The sequence below is a fragment of the Pteronotus mesoamericanus genome, unplaced genomic scaffold (assembly GCF_021234165.1).
Source record: "Pteronotus mesoamericanus isolate MK-2021 breed Mesoamerican mustached bat unplaced genomic scaffold, CSHL_Meso_final contig_78, whole genome shotgun sequence".
NCBI classification, from domain to species: domain Eukaryota; kingdom Metazoa; phylum Chordata; class Mammalia; order Chiroptera; family Mormoopidae; genus Pteronotus; species Pteronotus mesoamericanus.
This window is the reverse complement of record NW_026555258.1, coordinates 8,297,895-8,315,444: the sequence shown is the minus strand read 5'-3', so window position 1 is coordinate 8,315,444 and position 17,550 is coordinate 8,297,895. Positions and strand designations below refer to the sequence as shown.

The 17,550-nt window shown below is 39.3% G+C and overlaps 1 protein-coding gene across 1 annotated transcript in view; it reads right to left on the bottom strand.

The window, feature by feature from the left end:
• SCAI (suppressor of cancer cell invasion) overlaps positions 1-17,550 on the bottom strand; it is a 96,461-nt gene that overhangs the window by 48,166 nt on the left and 30,745 nt on the right. Inside the window, exon 3 of the mRNA XM_054584390.1 lies at positions 5,082-5,213. Within this exon, the coding sequence (XP_054440365.1) occupies positions 5,082-5,213 (132 nt within the window). The remainder of the gene's footprint in view (positions 1-5,081; positions 5,214-17,550) is intronic.

The following is a 17,550-nucleotide window of genomic DNA, read 5'->3' as shown; positions in this document are numbered from 1 at the left end:
CACTTTTTAACCCCCTTACACCCATTTTACCCCTCCCCCCATGACAACCACCAATCTGTTCTTTCTATCCTTGAGTTCATTTGGGGGAGGGAGGGTTCTTGTTAATGGTGGTGTTCTTAGATTCCACATAAAATGAGATTATACAATATTTGTCTTTCTCTACCTGCCTTATTTCACTTAGCATAATGTCCTCAAGATCCATCCTTGTCACAAATGGCATGATTTCCTTCATTTTTAATGGCTAAATAATATTCCACATATACACCACAATTTCTTTATCCACTCATCTATCAATGGACACTTGGTTTGCTTTCCTATCTTGGCTATTGTAAATGATCTGCAATTAATATGGGGGTACAAATATTTTTTCAAGTTAGTGTTTTCATTTTCTTCAGATAAATGTCCAGAAGTGAAACTGCTAGATCCTATAGTAGTTCTGTTTTTAATTTTTTGAGGAATCTCCATACTGTTTTCCATAGTAACTGGACCAATTTACATTCCCACCAACAGTGAACAAGGATCCCCTTTTCTCCAAATTGTCACCAACACTTGTCATTTCTTTGTTTGATAACAGCCATTCTATGAGGTATAAAGTGATATCTCATGATGATTTTGATTCGTATTTCCCTTATGATTAGTGATTCTGAGCACCTTTTCATGCACCTGTGGGCCATCTGTATGTCCTTTTTGGAAAAATATCTATTCAGATCCTCTGCCCATTTTTAAATCAGATTGGGGGGGTTTTTTTGCTATCAAATTGTATGAAAAGGCTTAATTCTTAAACTTCATATAGTGTTAAGTACTCAAAACTAAACTGAGATAGATCTCCCAAGCAGGTTATAAAAAATTAATGAATAAACAGTCCTAAACATTAGATCTCAATATATACAATGGGCTAAAGATAGTTTATTCAAAAATCAGCATTGGGAAAATTGGACAGATACGTGCAGAAAAATAAAACTAGACCACCCTCTTACACCACACACAAGAATAAATTCAAAATGATCAAAGACTTAAATGTTAGACCCAAAACCATAAAAATCCTAGAAGAAAACTTAGGCAGCAAAATCTAGGACATTGCTCATAGCAATTTTTTATCGGATACATCACCCTAGGCAAGGGAAACCAAAGAAAAAAATAAATGGGACTACATCAAACTAAAATGTTTTTGCACAGCAAAGGGAATCATTAACAAAATAAAAAGACAACCCACAGAATGAGAGAACATATTTGCCGCTCTATCTGATAAGGGGTTAATATCCAAAATTTACAAAGCACTTATAAAATTCAACACCAAAAAAAAACCCAATTAAAAAAATGGGCAAAGGACCTAAACAGACACTTCTCCAAAGAAGACATACAGATGGCCAGCAGATATATGAAAAGATGTTCAACGTCACTAATCATCAGAGAAATGCAAAATAAAACCACAATGAGGTTCCATCTCACACTTGTCAGAATGGCTGTCATCAATAAATCAACAAACAACAATGCTGGCGAGGACGTGGAGAAAGGGGAACTCTTGCCCTGTGGGTGGGAGTGCAGACTGGTGCAGCCACTGTGGAAAGCAGTATGGAGATATCTCAAAAAATTAAAAATGGATCTGCCTTTTGACCCAACAATCCCACTTCTGGGAATATAGCTGAAGGAACACAAAAGACTAATTTGAAAGAACAGAAGCACCCCGCCTTTCATTGCAGCATTATTTACAATCACCAAGATACGGAAGCAGCCCAGGTGTCCGTCAATACATGAGTGGATAAAACCACTGTAGGACATTTACACAATGGAATACTACTTGGCTGTAAAAAAAGAAGAAGAAGAAGAAAAGTTTTACCTTTTGTGACAGTTATGGATAGACCTAGAGAACATTATGCTAAGTGAAATAAGACAGTCAAAGAAAGACAAACACCATATGATCCCGCATACTCATATGTGGAATCTAATGAACAAACTGAACTAACAAGAAAAATGGGGACAGACTCATACATGGAGAGTAGGATGGCAGCTAGTGTGGGGGAGGGGAGGTTAGGGGGTGGAGAAATAGAGGAAAAAGGACTCAGGCAGGGACCACAGTGTGGTGATTGCTGGGGGGAGAGGGGTGTAAGGGGACTAAAAGGTAATGTAAAAAAATACAATAAATAATTAATGCAAATTTAAAAAAATAAAAAGCAATTCTGAGAAAATAGAAAAAGATTAGATCTCACACAACTTCTCTGTGTATTCAAATTTCCTACTATCCCCACAGATACAATTTTATTCTGCAAGTACTTTAAAAAGAAATAAAATGTATGATACTTAAAATGGCACTTTAAAAAAGATCAAAAATGAGAACACAACCCAAACAACATTTCAAGGAAATGAAATAAAACAATTCATTTTTAGATAACAGGTGTTTTTGGTACTATATACTGTCATCAAAGGGTCAAAGTATAAAGAAGCACCTGAAAGTGATTTATATACTGTCATCAAAGGGCCCAAGTATAAAGAAGCACCTGAAAACCTGTAGAATGCTATGTGGAAATGTGTTCTGTTATAGCTGTAGTTACAGTAGTTACAGAGTGATCTTAGTCCAGCAGAGACGCTCTAGAAGGAGACTACTTGAGTTTTACGATTCATGTATGATTCAGAATCAGATTAGAAAAATCATTCCTTTTTAAGAAGAGAAATGCCACTGCTAAATTCAATATGCTCCTCAGAAACAACGAAAAAATTCATTTCCATTTACAAACACATTAGAATTTCTAGTGGACGTCTTATTAGAATATATAGAGAAGCTAGTCAGTGAACTTTAGATCAAATGCTTAATACCTACTTCTAAGGAAAGCAGTATTGCAAAAAACACTGATAGGAAATGGCAAGATGAAACATGTCTGGCATATGATAGACAAATTGGAGCCATTTTCTGAAAACTCTGGGAAAAAGAAGAGATGAAAATCAAAACAGCCTCTGTAGATGGCTACAGAGGACTTCGATTACATATTCAATCCAAGCACTATAAGTATAAATAAGGAAGGAGAAATGAGAAACAATGAAGAGGAAAAAAAATGAAAGGAATACAATAACAAATTGAAAAAAAATTTTCTGATAAAAAATGCCTAAGATCTCATACCAAACTCAAACATTAACTCAAAATGGTTCACAGACCTAAGTATAAGAGATAAAACCAAAAACTCTTAGAAAAAAACATACGAGTAAATCTTGGTGATCTCAGGTTAGGCAATAATTTTTTTAGATATCACACCAAAAGTACAAATAATGGAAACAAAGAATGACAAGTTGAACTTTATTAAAATTAAAAGTTTTTGTATGTTTGTGTGTCAAGAAATGGACACCCAAAAAATGGAAATATATATATTTCCAAATCTTTACATCTTACAAAGGACTTGCATCCAGAATACAAAGAGAACTACAACTTAAAAATAAAAACATAAATAACCCAATTTGAAAAATGGTCGAAGAATTAGAATAGATATTTGTACAAAAAAGACATAAAAATGGCCACTCAGCCTATGAAAAGATGCTCAAAATCATTAGTCATTAGGGAAACGCAAATCAAAACCACAGTGAGAAACCACTTCTGATACCAGATGGAAAAAGACAGACAATAACAAGTGTTGGTGAAGATATGGAGAAAATGGAATCCTTTTGCATTGCTGGTAACATAACCTCTTTGAAAAACAGTCTGGAAGTTCCTCAAAATGTTAAACATAGAGTACCCTATAACCCAGCAATTTCACTCCCAGGTATATACTCAAGGGAAATTAAAATATATGTCTACACAAAACCTTGTACACAGACGTTCGTAGCAGTATTATTCATAACAACCAAAAAGAGCAAAGTAAGTCAAATGCACATCAACTGATGACTGGATGAACAAAATGTGGTAAATCTATACAATGGAATATTAATCTGTAATAAAAGGAATGACATACTAATACATGTTTACTACATAGATGAACCTCAAAAAATACATTTAGTGAAAGAAGCCAATCACAAAAGACCATATATTGTATGATTCTACGTAAATGAAATGTTCGAAATATGTAAATCCACAGAAACAAAAGTAGATGAGGGGTCTGGGGACTGGAGGGAAAGGAAAGTCGCTGCTCATGGGTGTGACGTTTCTTTGGGGGTGACTAAGTGTTCTAAAATTAGACTGTGGTGACCTTGTTATTATCTTAATGATTGTAAACATTTTTTAGAAGATATTAATTTTAAAAACAAACTCTGCCAGTACCATTCCCAACATAGGGATGTGTAATACAATTATAAAACATATGAGGAAGTTTGCATTTTTACCCAAGAATGAACTGTAAATTAAAATAATTATCTCTACAATCATTGACTCATACATAAAAGTTCAAAAATGAAACCTCTTTTACCCATATCAAGAATTTATTTATGAATGGAATTAAGCTAATTAATGAAGCTTTAGGTCTGAATTAAGTCAATATGCTAAGAATCTTAGGAACTGTAATATGAGGCTAACTCATTAAAATAGAACACAACAGTAGAAAATTACTTACCCCTCACACACAAGAACACGAAATCAAAGACACATTTGGGCAAAAGTGCATACAGTTTCTGCTACCAGTCTGTTCAGGGCATGCACAACTAAAGTAAAAACAACACTGTCTAGAACACTCTGTCATTACTTTAGTCAACAGATATTTTATCTTAGGAAAAATAAAGAAAAAAAGAAGCAAGCATATAAACAAGTGTAAAGATAACAGCAAGACAGAGGCCCCACATTCACCTGCATTATGCATTTGCAGGCTCCGGAGCCCTCGGTGCCCCAATAGGTAGACTCAGAGGTAAACATGATATAATGTTGACTAATGGATGTAAAGCCACTGAACAAAAGAGCTCTCCTTAACTTGAGTAAAAACAATCCTCTTTTCCTACTATTTTTTCATCTGAGAATGAAGAAATAGTGTCAAAGAAGAAAAGAATGTTCACTGCTAGTAGAGGTATTCGTGTGATATTCCATCCATAACATTCAGAAAGTCACCACATGTCAGCCATGGGATAAAACACACAGAACTAGAGAAAAGTTTAGATATCAAGAGTCCACTAACCTTAACCCATTGAACAGTTGTTTAGATTTATCCAGAAGGTAACAAAAATCTGTGACTGTTTTCCTCTCTCCCTGTGGGATGTCATCTTCAGCACCTCCAGAGGACATGATTTCTTTAAGAGCGAATTCAGTCCTGTAAAAAAAATACGTGTCCATTTACCAAATAGGTGAAAATAAAGAGAAACAAACCTTAGTTATATATTATCTGATAGCATTTTTTTCAAAATTACAAACAAATCATCAAAACAATTTAAGTGTAAGATGGTGTGGGAGAACAGATACTCTCATATTGTTGATGAAAATTGGTACATCCATATTGGAAAGCAATTTTTAGAACATTCTTTAATCCAGTAAATATTATTTGAATGACTATTATGTTTCAGGCCCTGCTTTACTTGTTTAAGAATGAAAAATGTTGACCTTTTCGACCTATTTATCTATTTGATCCATTCTATAAATCCATCCTAGAAATGAAAAACACTTTATCAACAAAGACTTTATTTCAGTGTCATAATATTTAAAAACTGGTAACAACCTAAAAGAACCAAAAAGGGAAATGGCTAAGTACTTCACAGGACACTAGCAACTGCTCTCTCCTGTCTCACTAACTTACAGTTACAGTTATATGATAAGGCAATGATATGGGGATACCTCAGTATAAAAGGGATATAAAAATCGCACCCACACGCAAAGGTATATTTTATTTTATTTTTTAAAATATTTTGTGTATTTATTTTTAGAGAGGGGAAAGGACGGAGAAAGCGGGGGAGAAACATCAGTGTGTGGTTGCCTCTCACATACCCCCTAATGGGGACCTGGCCTGCAACCCATGCATGGGCCCTGACTGGGAATTGAACCAGCAACTCTTTGGTTCACAGGCTGGAACTCAAGCCACTGAGCCACACCAGACAGGCCAGAGGTATATTTTAAAAGCTCTATTTTATTGAACCCAAACTCTTTTCATATGAAATCAGACATGATAACCAGCCATTTTAAAAACAGCAAGTTACCGGACAGTGTATAGAGAATGAACCCATGCTAAACAACAATAAAAATTTTGTTTGTGTTTGCACATGGAAAGAAATCCCTGAGGCGACACAGGGAAATCTGGTCCCAGTGTCCAGTGAACAGAAAGGCAGAGCAGCCCAGGGCCCGACACCAGAGACGGAAGTCAGGGTGCGTGCAGTTGCTTTGGTAGATGTTTTCCTCTCCAACACTGTCCTGTCCAGGCAATTGCTGCTGCAATGCAGGGAAACTGTCAGCAAGCCTGGAACTGTCAAGGGGCTGCGGCGGTGACAAACATATGGGTGGCACTGGCATAGACAGCACTGGGTGTTCCCTGCATGTCCCCATGTTCCTTCTTCCCACCACCTCTTTCCAAATTCTGTGGACTAGGATTTTTAAGAGGAAAAACAGGTCCTGAAAAGTGCTGAGTCTGGGAAGGGGTTTCACGCTAACGCCCCTTGGCTGAGTCCTCTCCTCCCAGCCCCCAGCCACCTTCCCCCTCGGAAGCCAGGACGGGCACAAAGCGGGCACAAACCGGACGGCAGCTTTGTCCGCCCTGCTCCACAGACCTCCTGAGCCAAGGTGGCTAAGATCCCCAGGACATGGGAGCTCACAGAAGACACAGGAAATAAAAATTTAAAGTAAACAAATTCAGGCTGACAGCTCTCGGGACGGTTTACAGGGGGCGTGGAGCAAGAAAAGGAGAGAAAACTCCTGGACATGGACAACAGTGCAGCGACCGCTGGGGGCAGGTGGGCGGGTGGAGGGGGAAGAGGGTCGGGGGGATAAATGGTAATGGAAAAATACAATAAAAAGTAAAGTGTCTAATTGATTGGGATTATAAGCCAAAAAATAAAATGAAATAAATTCAATAAGGAAGGATATTAGAAATAAAGCATGAAGAAACGTCATAATGAAGCAAATAAAATACAGGGTATGAAAAATCACTGAAATAAACAATAGATGAATGGAATGGAGTAGAAAGGATACAGTTGAACAAATAAGCTAAAATACCAGGTTTAAGGTATTCTGCCAAAGGACGTTAGGAAGAAATAAAATACATAACAGAAAAATCAAGAGATAAGCAATAGAGAAATGAAGGAAATCCACATCCACATCATAGTATATTTAGAGAAGGAAAGAAAAAATTCTTGAGGCTGATGAATATTTGCAGATGTAAATTTCTGTAACTTTTCAAAATTAGAGAAAATACAAGACCTCAAACTAAAAGGACTCAAAGAATACAAGTTTAAAAAAAAAAATAATCCCACAGCTAGAAATCTTAAAGTGAAACTAAAAATTCCGGAGAAGCCCCCTACCCTTCCTGAACCATCTGGTCCTACAGCCACGAGGTGGGGCAGAGCACAGCTGTGTCCACACCAAGGGCCGCCTGCAAGGTACCGACTCTGACGGTGGGGTGACCATCCCCGTCAGCACCGGGCCACCTTGCAGGGGCTGTGAGAATTTCAGTGAGGTGAGCAGGGCACCCATGAGGGGCGATGAGGGGCAGGCGGAGGGAGAGCCTAAGCAGGGTGCGGGGGCCACCTCCACCGGGCAGGGCTCCAAGGCAGCAACAGACTTCACACTCATAGGAGGGTTCATCACATAAGAAAATCTACTAAAAACCACTGTGCCCAGAGTTCTCTCTGCAAAAGCACGAAGATGCAAATATAGAAAGTGAGAAGGTTAGAATGAACTTTGTGGACTGAAATGGGAGGTATGGGTGAACGAATGAATTTTTAAAAATATGAACATAAATGTGTGAGGTACATGTGCATGTGTGTAAATATAAAACACATGTACATGATTCCTAGCCCTGTAGATCTGTCTACTGAGAGGGCCTCTGAGCAGTGACCACATCCAATCCCCAATGGTACGAACATACCTAGTTGTACTCAGATCTTAGGGCCACACATCGTTAAAACTACATAACTGACTATATTCCCTATGCAGCACTTTATATCCACATGACTAACTTTGTAACTGGTAGTTTGTACCTAATCCTACCACTCCCCGGCCACCATCTGGCAACCATCAATTTATTCTCCATATCTATGAGTTTGTTTCTGTTTTGTTTTGTTTGTTTTGCTTTTCAGATTCCAATAGTGCAAAATCATATAGTATTTGCCTAACTTAGCATAATATCCTCTACCTCCATCCGTGTTGATGCAAATGGCAAGATTTCATTCTTTTCTTATGGCCAGGTATAATAATATTCCATTGTGTGTGTACATATATATACACTATATATTCTTTATCCATTCGTCTATTAAAGAATACCTAGATTGCTTCCATATCTTGGCTATTGTAAATAATGCTGCAATGAACACAGGTTTTCAAATTAGTATTTTCAATTTCTTTTAAGATTTAATTTATTTTTAGAGAGAGGGGAAGGGAGGGAGAAAGGGAGAAAAACATCAATGCATGAGAGATACATTGATGGTTTTGTTCTAAACATCTTTCACAAGTTTTGACTTCTCCCGGCCTTGATACCCTGCAATCCACATCCCTATCCTCTCATCTCCTCTGGCTACTTTTTTATTTTTTAAAAAATGATTCTATTTATTTGTTTTTAGAGAGGGGCAAGGGAGGGAGAAAGAAGAGCAAGAGAGAAACATCGATGTGTGAGAGATACATCCATCAGTTGCCTCTCACACGCCCCCAACTGGGGACCTGGCCCACAACCCAGGCACATACCCTGACCGGGAATTGAACCGACAACCTTTTGGTTCGCAGGTTTGTGTTCAATCCACTGAGACACACCTGCGAGGGCAGTGGTTTCAATTTCTTTAAATAAATACCCAGAAGTGGGATTGCTGGGTCATAGGGTAGTTCTATTTTTAATTTACTTTTTTCTTTTTAAATTACAGTTCATGTATAATATTATATTAGTTTCAGGTGTACAATATTAATTTTTTGAGCAATCTCCATCCTGTTTTCCATAGGGGCCACACCAGTTTACAATTCCACCAATAGTGCATGAGGGTTCCTTTTTTCCACATCCTTACCAACAAATGTTTTGTTGTCTTTTAAATAATAGCCATTCTGGGACTGTCATTCTTGAATAAAAAGACTGAAAGGAAGGGAGGGAGGAAAAAGGAGAGGGAGGGAGGAAGGGAGGGACACCAGACCCAGATGGTTTTGTCAGTTTTAAAACAAATGTTTAAAAAACACATTAACATTGAATATACAACACTTTCCTCCCAATCTTCATTTTAATAGCACTGACATAGTCTTGACACCTAAACCGTAGGAAGGCAATAAAAACAGGCAAAATTACAAGCCAAAGCTCACATTACATAAACAGCTGTGATGACTTCAAATGTTTGTAACATTAATAGATCACTGAAATTTTAATATAACAGCAAACACAATCTCACTGGTTTACTAAAAAGCAGTTAAGAAAGGCTTATGAATGAAATATATACATGTATCAATATCAATTATATGGGGAAATGCACATGGAAATCTATAAATAAGGTCAGTTCTATTGCAATTCATGGGAAGCATGTGTAAACATACCACATGGGTAAGTATAAAAGTAGAGACAAATAAAAAGGCATACTGTATTGTTGTGGGTTGACTTGTTCCCCCCGCCACCAAACAGCTATGTTGAAGTCCTAACTCCTTGCAACCGTTTACAGGTGTAACTAAGATGTAAGTTAACGTGAGGTCATACTGGAATACACTGAGTCCTTAATCCAATATGACTGGGGTCCTTATCAGCTGAGGAGGAGAGATACAGAGACAGACACCCGCAGAGAGAGAAGGCCCCCTGAAGACACAGAGAGGGAAGAGGGTCACATGGAGAGCTCTACAGCTGCAAGTCAAGGAATGCCATGGACGGCTGGCCCCCAGCAGAAGCTGAGGAAGAGGCACAGAACAGATTCTCTCTCTGAGCTTCTAAAAAGGAACCAGTTGCGCCAACACCTTGATTTTGGACTTCTGGTCTCTTGGAGCATGAGAGCACAAATTCCTGTTGTGGTAAGCCAGTCTGTGAAAGCAATCCGTGCAGGGTGAAGTCCTAACACAGAGTACAAAATGGGCACACAGGCAAAAAAGTAGTGAACGAGACAACTGCTCAAAGACTTGTTCTGCCAAATGCAGAGCATCTGACAAATTACTGACCTGCCTTGTTGACAGTTTGTTTTTATGGGAAGTCTTCTGACAAAGTAACATGAGAAACTGGTCCTCTGGATTTAATTCCAAGTTAAGTGGTTCAATATGAAAGAGAAGTTCCCGTCAAGATGCAGGCGTAGGTAGACATGCTTTGTCTCCTTGCACAACCACAAAAATCACAACCAACCTCAAGACAAAAAACATCCAGAACTGTCAGAACATCGAACTGTATGGAAGTCCGACAGCCAAGGATTTAAAGAAGAAACATTCATTCAGACGGGTAGGAGGGGTGGAGACAGGGATTTAGGGCAGAGAGGGCGGTCCCACATTCGTGAGCGGTGGATAAAAATTGGGAGGGACATAGCACAGCAGTGCAAGAAGGGCAGTTCCTCAACCATCTAGAAAAATGACTACCAACAAGACACAAACAGGGACCATTTATGAAGCTAAATAGGGCAGGAGATACATAAAAAAAGAAAGAAATCATCAAAAATATGAACCCAAGAGAATAATATGGGGAAACATGACCTGAAGCAGCTCATGGCTACCCATTCATAAAAACGGTCTCTGGTGGAAAACCCACAGAAGCAGCCGTCAAATATAATGCAGTCCAAGTTACGTAGCCACTTATTCATATCACAAAAGCTCACGAGGGAACAAGAAGTTCAGGCAAGAGCTTGAAATACCAACCAACAAGACATCATTCCTATTTAGTATGTAAAAAAGTACCAGTCACACAGACGTTCCTTCTTAATCACATCTGAAGATGACAGCGACAGGCAGAGACCATGCCAGGCATTTATTATACATGCCACCTTCATACCCCTATCACGCAGGCATTGTTACCAGAAGTTAGAGACGAAAAAATAGGCTCAGCGAAGTTATCTGCCCACAGGCACACAGGTGGAAAAGGACTCCCGAGTCAAGCTCTTCTTCCCAGAGCACCCTAAAGTTCGCACCCTTAGATGAGAGTGCAGCGATTACACAGTAAGGTTGTCTGACCTCTTTATCCCAATGCTTTGAATCCCATGGGCTCGATCTCTCCTTGCCCTTAAACAATAGCTAGCTGTATTTTTAAGCCACCCCCTACCCAGTAATTGGAAATTACTCTTAGAAAATAAATTACAAGACCCCAAAGAATCACTAAAAAAATTTTTTTAAATGGACTTCGGTTGTCAGAGCTACCTGTCAAGAAGTGATTCTGATTACTAGGCATTTGACTTCGGGCATGTTATTTAACTTCTCTAAGTTTTTGGATTTCTTCAATTCCAAGATGGGGATTATAACATTTACCCCTTATACGGCTATTAAGAAGATTCAATTAGCTCACACTCATAACATTGTGGTCCAGACAGTGCACACCGTTAGTAATAGGCAGCAAATATTAAAGCTGGTAATTCTGGGCGCTGGAATATAGCAGTGAACAAAACAGGCAAAAATCCTGTTTTCACAGAGTGTACTTCCTAATGGAGAGAGAAAAATAAGATAAATATAGATATAATGTCCAAATGGTAAGATGTAGTATGAGAAAAATACGGCAGGAAGGGAAACAGTGTGAATGGGGGTAATATTTTAGTGAGGGTAGGTGAGGTGACGTCTGAGAAAGTGACATTTGAGCGGAGAACTGGATGAAGTGAAGCAGTGAGCCAAGAAGAGATGGGGGAGGCTCAGGTTCCAGGTAAACGGACAAGTATAAGGCAGGTACACACTCAGTATACTGAGGAATAAGCGGTTTGTTTATAAATACAATAGTTAAAAAAAAACCCAGCTCCTCATAAATTATTATAAACAAGATTCATGGCTGCTGCCTTTTGAGCACCACATAAAAGAGGCAGAGCCTATTAAAATCCAGATGCCCGTCTGCCAAGCCCAGCACCCTGGGGAGGGCTCAACCTGACCCTAGCAGGTATGCCTTTTTCTGACCTGCTCATCCACCTGCAGAGGCGTCCAATCTTTTGGCGTCTCGGGGCCACACTGGAAGACAAAGAGTTATCTTGGGCCACACATTAAATACATTGTGACGCGTAATCACAAAAAGAATCTCATAATGTTTTAAGTAAATTCACGATTTTGCGTCGGGCCACGCTGATAGCCATCCGGGGCCCCATGTGGCCCACGGGCCGCAGGCCGGACACCCCTGGAGGGGCTGCCTTTTTCTGACTTGAACACAGGTATCATATAGGCCACCCGTGGCTCCTACAGGACTTCCCCTTCAGTAGAATTGATTGGCTCAACAATCATCAAAATAGTGTTAATAAGACTGTCGACTCAGAAATGGAAATGGACTAATTGAACTAGATTCTATAACGGCATTCATTATAAAAAAGGATTTATGATGTGATATAATCATAATTTTCACTGTCCTTCTTTATCTTGATAAAAAAAATTTAATCTAGTAAGTTAAAATATGGCCATGTGACATACACTAAATCTGGATCCTGAAGACCCAAGTACAAGTCTCAGTTGTGCCAATTTCCCCAAAGTCACACAGCCCACTGTGTGACCTACCTGAGTCTCCTCATTTGTAAAGTGAGGATTCTGAACACTGCCCCACCGCAGCGGGCCACTGTGATAAATTCTATTCAAATGTAACCGTATTTTCTTACTAAGATATCCAGTAGAAAGGTAAAAAAGCAAATGCAATTATGATAAAATTAGACAATGCTTTTATTAAGGAAAAAGACCTTGTGCATATCTATAAACTAAAAAACTTTAAAAAAAATCATCAAATAAGTAACACCAGGCTTCAACATGAAAAAAATAAAATTCTTTGCTGCTGAGCAGTTCCATCTGTTGCTGCTGCTTCTAACCCACCTAGAGGTCCAAAGGTGCCATGATGATGATCTCATAAAAACGGGGTGATACTGCTGAATGAGGGTTTCTGACAAGGAGACCGCGTGTCTAACTGTCGGAGTCCTGCCCTCGTCTGGGTTGACAATGACTGTCAGGCCCCTACTCTCGGCGAACTTAAGGCCTGTCCTTGGCACAAGGGGTGGTTCTTCCGTAGCTGACTTAGAAGTCCTTAAACTGACTTACGGGTCTCCACCTTCACGACACTTTTCTGGACCAACCCTGTCAGAAACTGTTCTTCTCTGAACTCTGAAATTATTCTACTCATGTAGCTCATTTGCCTTATAGCATAGTTATTCATGTAAATTCATCATCTCCTAACTAAACTGCAAGCTACAAAAAGCAATAGGAGTCTGAAAAATCTTTCTGTAGAGCGCCTTTGATTACTGTCCCCAGGTAATTCCAAAATAGGACCTGATCAAAGGCAGTGAAAAAGCTGTGTGCACCTGCCACGTGACGGGTACTGCTCCAGGTGCCGGAAACCCTGTGTGTGTGTATTTGGGTGCAAGTGAATTTCTTTCGATACCAAAGATGGCCAGAAGTAAGGGAAAGTGACCGTGGCAGGCACCTGAGAACCTGGAAAACCGGGAACGTTGCCACCTAAGTCCAGGGGGGAATGCCAAGTAGTTGTCATTAAGAGGATGAAAAAAGGCAAATGCGCAACCTTCTGAGAACGCAGTCTGATAATACTCAGGCTGCCTTAGCACTATACGAGGAACCTCTAAGTACTTTGTGAAGGAAAGAAAGCCCCTCAAATTCCCAAAGCCTTAGCCAGATGCTAATCTAAAACTATGCAAATTATCAGCAGACACCTGGTAGATCTGGTAGATCAGCACGCATTTTACAAAGACAAGTCTGTCGGGACCAGGACCAAATGGAGGCCACAGAGCAGAGCACGCAACTGCCTGCACTCGAACCTGTGCTCCCCTGCTCCCTAGTCAAACACAGCTGTGTGATCTTAGCCGGATTATTTAACCTCTTTGTGTCCCGACTTCCCCATATGTAAAATGGGGAGAATAATAGAGTCTGATTCTTAGCGTTGTCATGATGATTAAATGAGAATATATGTAGAGTGTTCAAAGAGAGCCTGGCACACATTAAATGTCACAGAGGTAGGACTACCATTTAATTTACCATCTAAACTGAGCTAATTCTGTGAATGAAAAAGAACACTATTAATAACTACATCAGGACTGCACACTGCAGCTACATCAAGCAACCCAGGACATATGGTCACCCTGTAAGTTAGAAGAAATGAGATAATGTGCCCAGGGGGAGTAAAGTTCTCTGCCTCACTTCTTTACAGGGAGGCTGCCCATAGATGCAGGTACCCAGCGCTAACATCTGAGTCATATTCTCCTGCATGCACACTGGTAGAGCTAAATGGTTTCAGTTCATGTGTCAACAATCAATGCTGGTGTTGATCCCCTCAAGGTTAGTAACAGGCATCTAAAAAATTGTGGGGACATGGTAATAGCAATAGGCAGGAAGGTGGTAAGACCTGCTCCTTGCCCCAAAGAAGCTAACCACCAGTTAGTTAAATGATTCCTGCAGGTACTTTCCTGCCAGCGGTCCCCACAGGCCATTATTGTAGCAAATACACCAAAGCTGGAAGACATCGCAGAGGATTGAGGAAAGATGAGAAAGGCAGCTTTAAAAATGACAATAAAAAAGAGGGGTAAAGGAGTATTTCATTACTTTACATGGCACTGCCAAATAGTTTAAGACATTTTAGAAAGAAAAACCAATATTCGCAAAAAATATTTGTGGCAGACAGCTTTTGTTTTGGCCGATGCAGCATCCATTTCCCTTTCTTTAAGGAATTACTGCTCAATCTTATTGGAAATAAAAACCTCAATTTGGAATAAAACAGACTGAGAGAGAAAGGGAGAGAGGAGGAAAGAGAATGAATCAGGGAAATTGTAAATTGTACGTGATGATGGCTCAAAACAAGAGTCCTCATGTTTTAAGGACGGGTACTGAGATATTTACAGATGATCTGATGGTCTGGGATTGCTTCAAAATACTTGGGGTTGGGTGAGTGTGTGTGGATACAGGCGGCCAGGTGTCTATGACTGGGAAGCCGAAGGAGTGAGAGCATGGGGAATAATCATTCTATTCTATTTCATTTTCTCCAAGCTTAAAATTTTTCATTATAGAAAGATTTTTTTCTAATTCATTTACAATATGGTCCCAATTCCATAAAACCATTCCTCTCTATGCTCCTATCTGTGTGTGTGTATATATAGATACATAGAGATATAGATATCTGGAATAATGAGTGCTCTTCACCTAGTGTTAATAATGGTTTATTTCTGGGTGCTGAGATTTGAGATAGCTTCATTATGTTCATTCTTGAATTATCTATACTGTTTGAATTCGGAACAGTAATTGTGATTTAATTTCCCCAAAATAATAGAATGAACTCTAGCTGGTGGCTCAGTTACTTAGAGCATTGTCCCATACGCCAAAAGGTTGCAGGTTTGATCCCTGGATAGGGCACATACCTAGGCTGCGGTTTGATCCCTGGTCATGGGAGTGCACAGGAAGCAATGATCAATGTTACTCTCTCACATTGAAGTCTGTCTGTTTTGTCTGTCTCTCTCTCCCCTCCTACCTCTAAAATCAATGAACATATCCTCAGACGAAGATTAAAAAATAATAATAGAATGATATTTCTTAAACTAAAAGCCTAAAATCAAATAAGATAAAATGTTAATAACAGTGGTTAAATCTGACTGGTGGAAACAAATGTGATTATTCTCTATTTACATTTTCTGTATTTTTTTAAAAGATCTTATTCATTTATTTTTAGACAGAGGGGAAGGGAGGGAGAAAAACATCAATATGCGGTTGCCGTTCACGCTCCCAGCACTGGGGACCCAGCCACAACCCAGGCATGCGCCCTGACTGGGAATTGAACTGGCAACCCCTTGGTTCGCAGGCCAGTGCTCACTCCACTGAGCCACACCAGCCAGGGCTCTGTATTGTTTTTAATTAAAAAAAAAATCAAGTACTTGCAAATATTCTCTAGTATAAGGTTTTTTAATATTGGCACTTCTAACATTTAGGGCCCAATAATTCTTTGCTACGGGGGCTGTCCGGTGTGTACTGTAGAGTGTTTAGCAGCATCTCTGGCCTCTACCCACTAGATGCCAGTCAACACCACCACCACCCTACCTGTTGTGGCAACTGAATATGTCTCCAAATACTACCAAATGTGCCCTGAGAGGTAAAATAAACCCCAGCTAAGAACCACTGCTCTAACCTATTATATATCTCAACCAAAGCATTCTCAATTCCATGAAACACAAATTTCTCAAATCTCAGGTATATCCTACATGTGTTATAACAATTTCCAGCATTGTCACTTTCTCTTATTCTTAGTTCAGTTACAAAATACTCTATTTGTAGTTCAGACTACCTCAATGGATAAATCAATTTTGCTGCTGCACATTTAATGATTCAATAAAAATTATACTGCTTCAGTTTCAAAGCCTGAAATGAAAAACCTTAGGCTATATATAGTACTGTAACCTTCAAGAAGATGGGGGAAAGCATTAAGAGGTTATATAATCCAATATTCTTAAAATGTACTACTCAACCTTTGATCCAGCTGAACAGTCCCAAAACATGCCCCAAAGCAGAGTAACTCACACAAAACATAAATGTTCAAAGGATAATACTGTACAATTATCATCTGCCTGCTTATGAGATTTGTGGCTGCAGCTGCAGCAGCGGCGGCGGCGGCAGCAACAGCAGCAGCAACAGCAACAGCAGCAGGACCCCAGAGCTTATTAGAATGCAGAATCTCAGCCCCGCCCCAGACCCACCAAACCAGAAGCTGCATTTTAACAAGCTCTCCAGGTGATCTGTATGCACGATGAGTTTGAGGAGCAGTGATCTAGCCGTTTTTATACAAACTTGCTTGAAGCTGAAGTTTCTTCTACTTAGGGAGATAACATAAAAACTATATAATTACAAAATAGCCACAGGTAACAGAAAACTTAATGGAAGCCGCATCTACCACCTCCCCCCCCCCCCCGCAAACTATCTGTAATGATAGGAAACCAAATGTCATATTTTTATGTCAAACTGAGAAATTCAAAGAGTCATTTAAAATGGATTCCTCCCATTAAAAGAATTTAATTACCTCTTCCAGTAAAAAGTAAAGTTAGTCTGAATAGCATAAAGCTATGGTTCCTAAGCCTGGCTGATTATTTTGGAGGTTCCTCCCTCCCACCCCACCCCCACCAAATAAAGATTTCTGGGACCTACTTCTAGATATTATGAATCAGGAGGGCTGGAATTGTGCATTTTTAAAAACTATTTTAGCCATTTCCAATTAGTTCCATTTGAAAATCAGTCTTATAAGGACAAAAAAAAAGATAGTTTTCTTTCTCATTACTTATTTTTAAATAATGGATATGCATTTGGCCTATTTCAAATAACTGATATGTGAAAAGACTAAAATAAGGGACTAATCAGTCTTGGGG